This window comes from Fundulus heteroclitus, chromosome 16 (genome assembly GCF_011125445.2).
Source record: "Fundulus heteroclitus isolate FHET01 chromosome 16, MU-UCD_Fhet_4.1, whole genome shotgun sequence".
Taxonomy (NCBI): Eukaryota; Metazoa; Chordata; class Actinopteri; order Cyprinodontiformes; family Fundulidae; genus Fundulus; species Fundulus heteroclitus.
This window is the reverse complement of record NC_046376.1, coordinates 18,821,263-18,832,219: the sequence shown is the minus strand read 5'-3', so window position 1 is coordinate 18,832,219 and position 10,957 is coordinate 18,821,263. Positions and strand designations below refer to the sequence as shown.

Here is a 10,957-nt window from a genome sequence, read left to right as displayed (position 1 = left end):
ACTAATAAAAAAAAAAACACTCAACACACATTCTTATAAAATATTTAGATTAATTTCCATTAAGCGACACGAACACCGCGAATATTTGCTGTATCCAAATAAACAGGGGCTGCATCGGAATGCCTTCAATCAGATTCAGAACACAATCAGCACCCAGTATTTGACGAGATTATAAAATTGCATTAGAAACAAAAAATCTTACTTTGGAATATATATAACTGATCTGAAAATAACTATATTGTTGTCAGTTATGTAGATTTCTTTAAGAAATGTAATGATTATTTTGTTAGCGTGGTTCGAATTTAATTGCCTTTACCCCCATCTACCATTAAACTAAAGCAACAGCTGAACAAATTTGTCGCACAAATAGGAACAGTGCAAAACTATCAATACCCCTTAAATGCCTTCCCATTTTGTCATGTTCAAACTTCAGTTGATTTAGTGGGGATTTTATGACAGCTGGGAAATGAAAGAACAGGGACAATCTACGCTTTTCATCAAGAGTGGTGTTAATGTGTAACTTTAACCCCTTTCACTAAGATCCATATATTAAAAAAAAAAAAAAGAATGTGATAACTAGTTGCCTTGAGAAGTAACCATTAGTAAATGATGCAAAAACAGTTGCAAAAAGTTTGGAATTTCTTTCCAACCAATACACGTAGAGGCAATTTTTTAGTCCATTTTTAGCCCAAAATATCTCAAGTTTATTTAGCCAGATTGAATGGTTATCAGCCAGCCCCAATTAACAATGTTTACGTTTTTTAAAGTCTCAACAGAAGTTGGGTCTTGAATCTACACGTTTATGTGTTGATATGTCATGTTAGCTCAGGCTCTATGTTTAGTGCCGTCAGATGGAATGTAAACTTCCTGTACAGTACCAAGTCTTTCATAGCCTTTTAACAGTTTTTCTTCTAGGATTGCCTTGTGTTCAGTCCCATTTTACGCCGAGTTTCTGACCAGGATTTCTGTCCCTGCTTCCGAGAAGCATCTCAATAGCACGATGCCATCAAGATGAATCAGTGTTGCGATTAAATGTTGCCCTCCATTTTTGACACAGCATTTTGCACTGAGGTGAAATTTTTCAAGTTTGGCCTCATCTAACTATATGATCATAGATATGTAAAAATAAAAATATTTTGTCATGTTTTAAAAATGTAAACAAATTATTAAAATAAACTGTGCCCTAGTTTGACCTTTTAAAACAGACTATAATTGTAATAGCTACTGTTTAAGTTATCAATTACAAAATACTACAAAGTTCTATAAAATGAGTTAAGAAACAAACCCTGTAAATTATTCATTTACACAAAACAAACACAATGCTATTTTTTTACATTAATATAGGCACAACTTTATGAAAAAAAAGCAGTTTTAATACAAGAATAATCTTTATAAAGCCATTTGGTTACCCAGTAAAATGTACAATAATATCAAAGTCAACAAGACTATCAAAGTTTCCCCACAATATCTCAAACTATAAAGTCAACTTTATTTAATCAATTCAGAAAACAAATTCCCACAAATCTTGTTGCTCACATATCCTTTCCTTTAGCCAGGCATTGACCTAAATAAATCAGATTTAATCTCCATGAAGTGACAATTCTACAGCGATCGAAGTTATGGCTGTTCTCAAACAGTGGTCTCTCCATAATGCATACACTGCAGCAAAAGGGCTATCTAAAAAGAACTCAGTTCTTCTTAAATCTGGGGTTAGTGCTGTTAAAAACACTGATCCCACGAGTTCTGACACCGACGGCTTCTGCGCTGACTCCTGGCTGCTGAAGAACTTGATCCAGGGTGGTTTTCTTGATGGCAGCAGGGGAGATCTTCTCTTGGTCAGCCAAAAACTGGAGCTCCCTTTCAAAAGATACGTGTACATCAAGAGAGATACAAGATACGTAGCTTTCATTGCAGTATAAAGTCAGGTAATGTAGAACCCCAGACATCTTTAAAAATCGTTCTGCATATAGCTCCCCCTGCTGTCTGAAGTTCATATTTAGTTTAGAATCAATTTACTTCAAAATTATCAATAGTTTAATTTTTGATATGTTCTTTTTGCCTGTGATAGAAAAAGATAAACCCATGCGTCTGATCAGCCTACCTCGTTCTTATACAGGACGCCTCTACAGCATTGATGAGGAGGCTTCGGAAGCCCCCACTCTCCATGACATGGAGGGCGTGGATGGTGGCGCCCCCTGGTGAGCAAACGTTGTCTTTAAGCTGTCCAGGGTGTTGCTCTGAGTCCAACAACATTCGAGCGGCCCCCTTTAAAACAGCACGTAGAACAATATATGAAGCGCAGCATGATTCTGTGGTTCTATTCAGAACCTGAGCGTCCAGATTCTGTCAGCCCGTCAGCCAAGACCACTCCACTGGAATGGGAAAGTGCCTGAGTAAGTGCCAAGACTGGCTAATACCTGTAATTCCTACACAGAAGGTTGGGAGATCTGTTTAAAAATGTTAATTATTAAAAAAGTCACAAAATCAAAAAAAAAAAAAAAGAATATATGAAAATCCTCAAACCCACCAGTGATACAGTCAGCTAAAGGCTAAATAGACAAATTAATAAATGAATAAACAAACATGTACAGCAGAGACAAAGTTTCATAATTAACATCATAATTAACGTAACAAAGTTTCATAATTAACATTAATGCATCAATAAATTCCAAATCTGCAGACAGCAAAATTAACAGTAGTCCTGACAACAGATTTCCCCACCAGAGCGGTGGATCTTTGCAGCTCCTCCAGAGCACGGGCCTCCTGCCTGCTCATCGGATTAGTCCTCTTACTCTCAAACCTGTCAGTATTGGTAGATGAAAGCGTCTTGGTAGCTTTGCAGTTGTGTCCTACTCTTTCCCTTTTTGGATTGAAGTATTGGTAATTGTTTTTAAACATAGTTTTGCTGACATGTCTGCAGCGGTGGGCATAGTCGCGATATTACAAAAATAGATAATTGCAGGGCTAATTTTTTGTTCAACGCATTATCATTCAAGCTAAGTTTAGAAAAGGTTTGCAGACCGGTTATCGTCCATTTTTATTGGGTTTCGATAACTGTGAGTACCACAACGTTCACAACAAAATATTCGTCCACCATTTACGTCACGTCCGGGCTCTCAGTACACATCCACACAGACTTCTCTACAGCATTAAGAGTCGAGGCTCCACAATAAAAAAAAAATAAAAAAAAAAACATTGTAAAAAGTGATGCCATTTTCAGCTTACCTTTCTTCTTGTTAAGACGCTGTCGGCTCCCATTGCTCAGTGTTTCCCGCAGGAATTTGATTAGGCGAGGCGGTAAGTTTGGGGGGGGGGGGCGACGACACGCTTTCCGCGGACCGAGTCGTGGAGCGGGGGGGGGGGGGGGGGGGGGGGGGGGGGGGGGGGGGGGGTGGACGACAAGTTTTACGCGGCCCGACTCGTGGTGCGGGGGGGGGACGACAAGTGTTACGCGGCCCGACTCGCGGAGCGGGGGGGGGGGGGGGGGGACGACACGTTTTCTTTCCGCGGACCGAGGGGTATCCATGTGTTTTTTCCCTGCCATTCACGCACGCGCGTGTTAACGTCACACTTTTTTTTTTTTTTTTGGGAACGTTGGCGTGGCGGGGGCGTGAGTTTGGCGAGGCGGCCGCCACGCCAAGATAGCGCTGCGGGAAACCCTGCCATTGCTCAAAAACAAAGATGCCAGTATCTGTATTTTTTTTTCTGAAAACAGTGCGCCCCTGTGTGACTCTAATCGCTTTAATTAGTAGTGTAACCAAGCTGTCTGGGTTTGTCACCAGCACCGCATGAGGTGGAATGAGACTAGACTCGGAGCTGGGCTTTTGGGTCACTGCATGGCTCTGCGGGACTTCTCTACAAATACCAGCCATCCTCGAGGGACATTTAACCAGCATGTGTAAAATAGGAAAACATGTTTCTTCTACGCAATGATGAAGCTGATCTTTATTTATGCCTTTCTGGTCAAAGTGCACATTGACTATAATGATATAACGGATGTTACGACAATAAGTAACTGTACACATCATGATTTATTGTTAAAGAATGATGATAGAGGGAAAAAGTGACCTCCAGAAATGCTCATCAATGTGTTCCGAGCTTCCAGGAGTGTTGCCAGATCCGCTTATTATCAGCGACTTTGGGCTTGTTCATTTATACTGTTTACAAGGTACAGGTAATAGAGCTGGTTGCTTGTTACTCTAGCGATAACTGGCAACACTGGAGGGGCTTCCCCAACTTGTGCACATGGCTTTTTCTAAATGCAGCAGTCTGGGCACAGAGGGATAGAATATTCTCCCTATAAGCTTCCGCTGCCGTGTAAAAAGTAATTTAAAACAAAAACACAATCCCCTCAAACATGCAACGCTGTGCACAGTCGTCATGCGCTATGTGTTCATGCGTGCAGCACCTTTTGCCTCAACATGTGTGACACTGACTGAGGGACAGCCGTTTGTTAGAGGTTCGCTTCCTCAAATGTCCTTATTTATCTTCGGTTTAACAACTGCGAAGCTAATATTTTTGTGTGCGGACTATGAGTTTGCAAAGCAAATCTTTTGGTTAGCTGTTCCCACCACAGCCTGTCTGGTGTGTTCCTTGATGCTTTTTCACTAATGTTCTGTAATAAACATCAGAGGCCTTCGCTGAATAATTTACAGAGTTAAATTACACACAACTGGTCTACTTAGATCATTATTTCTGAAGGCAAATGGCTGCACTAGATTGTATTTAGGTCATCAAAGTAAACTCTGCCGAATACATATCAATACGACAAGTTTTAGATTTGTATTTTTAAAACAAATTTAAAACCGTGCTTTACAATCATCTCACAATTATGCAGTACTTTGTCTTGTTGTATCCCATAAAATCTATTGAACTTGTCGTAATAGTGTGACAAAATGCTAAAAGCTTTAAAGGGCCATGGAGACTTTTGCAAGGAACTGCATGATCAAATGTACAACCTCTACAGAAGAAGACTTTAGGAGCATGATTCTATCCCAAATGCATTTTTGACAGGAGAAAAACAGACGCCAAGTTTGCCCTACGGAGCAAGGACAACAGTCAGAATAAATGCAGAAAACCCAAGAGCTATATCTCAGAAATGATTTTTAATGTTAAAGATCATGATAGCAAAATAACAAAAAAAGAAAGATAAAAAAAGAGTGCCCCTGTTATGTGAATAAGCAAAGATGACATTAGTGGTGAGTAGGTGTACTTTTCCCCCCCATAACTGTGTAGTTAATTGATTTTAGAGTCAAATATGAGGGTCCTACCAGCAGGGCTTGTGCTCCGAGGCGTACAGCCAGCCTCCTGGGCAGACCCATTTTCACTCCACCGTCGGCAAGAGCATCCACAGCTAGGAATGCCTGCAAGACCACAATCATACAATTAAAATGATAGAAAAAGGGGGTAGCTATAAAGAAAGCATTGGTTTTAAGAACTGCCAAGAGGTAACCCAGTATTTTCTATATGCACTGGAGAAAGGATGAGCTCACGTAAGCGGGCCCACTGCCGCTCAGGCCGGTGACGGCGTCGATCAGGTCCTCCTCCACCTCGGTGCAGTAGCCAACGCTCGCCATCAGCTGTTCCAGAAGCTTGCCGTCCTCCACCTCCGCATGCGTGCCCGTGGCGTAGACCGTGGCCCCTTCACGCACCACCACTGGAGTGTTGGTCATGCAGCGCATCACCTTTGGCGAATTGCGGTACTGCTGCAGTTTCTGTGATGCGGCGACAACAAAATCTTTAAGTACTAGTGATTTTAATCACATAACAGGTGAAGGGGAGGGGGAAAAAAAATGCCACAACGTTGACTTTCCTTCTCTATGGAGCTGATAGTAACGCCTGCAGCGCAGGACACAATGAGGTGACGGTCTTCGATATCTGGACCGATCTCGTCCAGAACAAAAGGGATGATGTGGGGCTTCACGGCCAGGAAGAGGACATCGCATCTGCTCACCGTCTCCTTGTTGCTGGTGGTGAAGTTGACACCCAACTTCTACACGCATCAAAAACATAAAAATGGACACATTTCTAAACACAGAAGTTTAATTCTAATTTGTCAAATGTGGACGAAGAAATGCTAAGTTCTGGTCAAAATTTTACATACACTCATCGGCTGCATGGATATTAGTTTACGGCTTACAGTGCTGCAGAGGAACCTCTCTATTTCCAGGACGGAATCATTACCCAACAGACAAGTTCAATAAGTATGACAAGAGATAGATGAATCTAAGCCAGACGGGCTATGATCCACGCAGGGTCAAGATGCACGAATGGGCTCGAACAGGGTGGGAAAAAAAATAAAGAAGCAGAACAATATTCAAAATCAACTCAAATCAAAAGTTAGATGTTTGATACATTTGGAAAGACCTGGCCGCTCCAATAGGAGGCGAACAGACATCAAAAGTCGTTTTTGAATGAATAAAAAAGGAAGTCCTTTCAGAAGCTGGAACGGTTTCAACCTCAACTCTTTTGTAAACGTAGCAGCTGTGGCTAGAAGCAGAGTCTGTGACTGGAAACCAACCAGTTTATAAGAGTTGAGTCATTTTATAATAAGATGATAGGACAGAAATCCAGTCAGAACTTTGTCAAAATCTTCTTAATGGCAGAAAATCTTTTTCTGTGGCGTTCACTGCCACTAGCCCTAGATGTTTAACTACATATTAGTGGTGTATGCATACATTTGATCCTGTTTGGATTTGATAAAACCCACAAAAAACAACAACTTATAACTCGTTCCCCCAATAACTGTTGTTTTAAATTAATGGAAAATAATCACCTCCCTGGAAAAAAAAAATAACAGTTTAAACGCATAATTAAAAGTCCAAAACTAATAGGCTGTGACATGCATGTCCGTGACGAGTTTTCTGTAACCGTGTACCCACCCGCAGCTGCTGCACCGTGGGGAGCTCAGTGTCTGGAGAGCTCGCTGTGATTCTGTGGGTGGCAATCACGCCTTGGAGGGGACACAAGTCCAGAAACAACGTCAGTGTATGATTGCAATCTTCACACGTCAAAAATACAAGCACAACCATATTAAAACACGCGTTTAAAAAGTCTAAATTTACCTGCAGCCGAGAAGCCTCTCACCAGAGCCTGCGCCAGCTGGCCTGCTCCTATGAACCCGACGCTCATCGTGCCTAAAAAAAAAAAAATGGAAGAAATCAAATGGCCAATTACAGTAGGTTTTCTGTCTCGCCGGGTTTTCACCGTTTCCAGCTGATGATGAGCGGATGGGTCTTCCTGAGGATAGTAAACAAACCCCTTTACTTCCTTGTTGTCCACACGAATGACGTCACGCAGTGTCTAAAATCTTATTTCTGACGGAACGCGTCTTTAGAGCGAAAAATACACTTACCTGAGAAAAAAAAGAGCGAAGATCCTTCAAATTGACAACGCGGCTGCTAAATGTTATGACCCAACAGCCAGCGTGTTCCAGCTTCCTCACCACGTCACGCAGCTACCTGTGAGGACACCAGTGATTGGCAGACACAATTGGCCAATGAGCTTCCTGTTTAGCCAGCACGTAGCGTGCTTAACCAATCATTAACCTAAATGGGCGGGATTTGGAAAGCCGGAGAGCCAGTTGTGTCGTTTTTTTTTTTGTTTTTTTTACCACAGGGCATCAGATCCTGTGACCCAGATATGGAAGTTTGTCATACCTTAAGCTGGAATTGCAAAGGTGTGTGACATTAAAGGTGTTGGCAATGATTGCTCACGTGTAACTAGATATGCAAGTTTACTTTTAAGTCATTATTTTATAGCTGGTAGCCCACAAATCTTACAATTGTAAACCTCTGTTGTTAGTGTGCCGAAACTAATTTCTCCTATTGTTTTAAAAGGGCCATATATTTAACAACCTCCCACCATCTTAATGATTCCCAAATACAATTTTCCCAGCGCATTGCAATCATGATGTATTAAAGGTGATAAAATAGCGTTATTATCTGTGGCATTTTGAGATTAACACTGTGCTAAATGTCTACTTTGGGTTTTGGCCGGTCGCTCTAAAATCAGATTGCCTCCGATTTATTGGCTACGCTTCAAAAGTTGTGCACTAGTAGACACTAACTGGACTATACCCTAAAAGGGCTTTTGCTTGTTACATTTCATATTTCACAAGTACAAATTGTGTGCTTTTAAAAAAAAAATACAAATCTTCATCACCTTCTTAGTTCATCAATCTAATTTATAAAATCTATTTTTTGGATTAATAATCTATTGTTCAACTGACAATGTTTGAATAAAACATAGGTTTGAGTGTTGAATGTATAAGCTCTACATTACGGGTAATTTGTCTGCGTTTAGGCTACTTTGCAAATAACTTTGTTTACATTTCTTGGCTATGAGTTTACTTTGTTTTTGTATATTTATTTCTTCAAACTGATATAGAACTTTTTTTTCCTCCAAACAGGTCACTTATAAAGCCAAGTTTATTAAGTAGCTTTAAAAAACTCCAACATCTGACATGTCAGTAAAACAACCGCTGAATTATTTTGCAATACGATTAGCATTTTCTGACTTTAAGCTGCCGCTACAACATTTTCTCTCTCTGCACAAATGTTAAATAGTTGAAATCATAAATGACAGCTGCTCCTTCAATAGACAAAAAAAAAAATAATGATGCAAAACTAAACACAGCCTATGTTTGGGCATTTTATTGAACACGGGAAATATGGGAATAACAAATCCTACACACATTCAGTGCTCAAAATGTAGTGAAACAGGAATTCAATTAAATACACTGATACTTTACAGGTTTCATTTTCAAATTCATCAGACACATTTCTGTAACAAGTGGCAAGCCACTTATTATTAAGGCATTTAAAACTACAAAATCGTATAGAAAGAAAACACTATAAAACACTAAATCCAACATCAACACTTGGTGCGTACGTAAACCTAACATATTGGACACACGTCCAAGCTATATTTTACTTCTAGTTGAAGGCTTTACAGCAACAAATAAATAAATCTTTCAGTCTTTGTAAGATGGACAAAGTCTAGTAGGTTGCAGGACCATCCAGGTGCAAATGGAGAAAGAAACATTTTTAACACTGCATAGTACATATTACATTATTCTAATGTATAACACTATTAAGTTATGGGTCAAAGGTCCTTCACAAAAACTGGAATTAAAGTTTTTTTGGGCTTATTTTCAGACGGCAGAGCTGGAGACAAAGCGAATCCTCTGGGAGTAAACAAGGTCGATAAAATATAACACCATGTTGACACCGGTGAAGACTGCCACAACCAGCTTGCTGTCCCAGGGACATTCTCCCCGCGGGCAGTCCTCGGGGCGAGCCGTGCTGCCGTACTTTTTATCAAAGCTGAAGATGGGCCAGATCAGTACAGTGCTGAGGTAGAGGATCACAGCGAAGAACGTGTAGACCACCACAAAGCGATCGAAGGGGAACCTCAGCGCGGATGTTCTTCCGGACACCGTCAGCACGATGACGATCACCGTGACAGAGAAACAGAGGCTGTACACCACCACGCAGTACTGTGTGGCGATATACTGGTTGTACTCGCTGTCGTTAGCAAGGGCCCCAAAAATGATGCAGGCCACAAACCCCTGGACCACCTTGAGCAGACCCGACACCGTGGCCATGTAGCCAACCACGGCTCCCGGTTTCGCTCTGGTCAGGAACACCTCCACCGCGTACGGGAAGCAGCAGACGCTGGAGCAGACCGTGACGGAAATGCGGTAGATCTGGACTTCGTAGTCCCCTTCGGCGTAGTCTGTCTGGAGGAAGTAAACCGGGTAGACCACGGAGGCGGTGATGTACATGAGCGTCGCCAGCATGGCGAAGGCCACGGTGAAGTTGTCCCAGGAAATGGGCATGCAGCCGTGGAGCCGCGTGATGTCCAAGGTGAACACGACCAGTGTGACGGTGAAGCAGAAGCACCAGACGAACATGCAGAAGGTCCCGTAGTTTGCGCTGTAACCTGCGCTGTGGGACACCAGGGAGATTATGGTGCAGCCAAGTACCAGCTGGCATATCCGGGCTGCACCCAAAGGTGACAGCACGGCGTCCTTGTTGAGGTAGTGTCCCCCATGAGAATCCATGCCGCCGCCAAGCCTTTGAGTCAGATGCCTCTCTTCGGGATATTCTTGTTCTCAGTGTTGGCGTTCTTACGGACAACTCCCCGCTTTCGCACAGACCTCACCCTTTTTCTGGGTTTGCTCTTCAAGATGACCACTAATTGCAAATGTCTGAGCTTGCTTTGCAATCAGAGCAGCCTGCTTTAGATCAGGTTACGTTTACAGGCAGATGTGTGGAAGTTTTCTGTTAACGATTTCAACAATCAGATTGTAAATGGATTTAAACAAAAAAAAAAAGGTACATTTATTTCTTCTTTGGCTTATAAATCCTTAAATTGCATTTATCTCTGCAATGAACAAGCCATATTTTGTTTTGGTCTGGTCCTTTTTTCAGTAGATGTCCATTAAAGTCTCAATGTCTTGCTTACTGTCTCCCTCTGCTCTTGTCCAGTGTAGAAAAGTTTCCTATCTCATTGCTTTCCTTTAAGAGTTGTATCCAGACATCGGTCCTCAACAACAGCTCTCCGCGATGACAGGTGGACAAGGTTGTTGTCAAGTCCAGCAGGCCTTTAATTCGTCACCGAGATTCAGCCCCGCTGTCCGGCTTGCTCCTCCAGTCGCCTGTAGCCTCGCTCGGATTTGGTTTTTCACTTCTCCCTACCTGAGCAGGCACATCCTGTTCCTCGCCGTCTGTGTGTGTCACTGTGCATTTGGTGGACTGCTACGGGGTGACTGTTTAAATGAAAAGTTTGTGAAGAGCCCAGGCTTGCCAGGCCTTCGCCAGCTCTATAAATAGGGGGGTCTATATTCCACAGAGGGGCGGGAGGCTACATGTGGCTGGCAGCATGGGAGTCGTATTTCTGGAGAGGCTGACTCAGAGCTCCCTTCAGTCTTCAAGAGACTGGCATTACACGG

At 42.2% G+C, this 10,957-nt stretch overlaps 2 protein-coding genes across 3 annotated transcripts; both read right to left on the bottom strand.

The window, feature by feature from the left end:
* Positions 1-1,325: 1,325 nt before the first annotated feature.
* Positions 1,326-7,497, bottom strand: pycr1a (pyrroline-5-carboxylate reductase 1a). 2 transcript variants are annotated; one of them, XM_021323751.2, is made up of 9 exons: positions 7,355-7,470; positions 7,207-7,239; positions 7,065-7,136; positions 6,882-6,952; positions 5,813-5,992; positions 5,493-5,714; positions 5,271-5,363; positions 2,102-2,265; positions 1,326-1,857 (listed from the first exon to the last, which is right to left on the bottom strand). In XM_021323751.2, the coding sequence occupies exons 3-9, from the start codon at positions 7,129-7,131 to the stop codon at positions 1,689-1,691; spliced, it is 966 nt and encodes a 321-aa protein (XP_021179426.2). In that variant the 5' UTR covers positions 7,132-7,136; positions 7,207-7,239; positions 7,355-7,470; the 3' UTR covers positions 1,326-1,688. The 2 variants fall into 2 exon arrangements, with proteins under 2 accessions (XP_021179426.2, XP_012732331.2); XM_012876877.3 differs by lacking the exon at positions 7,207-7,239 and having other exon boundaries at positions 7,355-7,497.
* A 1,139-nt stretch (positions 7,498-8,636) lies between these two features.
* On the bottom strand, positions 8,637-10,856 carry LOC105936186 (myeloid-associated differentiation marker-like protein 2). Its single transcript, XM_012876880.3, has one exon. It carries the CDS (start codon positions 10,064-10,066, stop codon positions 9,155-9,157), a length of 912 nt encoding a protein of 303 aa, XP_012732334.2. The 5' UTR covers positions 10,067-10,856; the 3' UTR covers positions 8,637-9,154.
* Between the last annotated feature and the right edge of the window lie 101 nt (positions 10,857-10,957).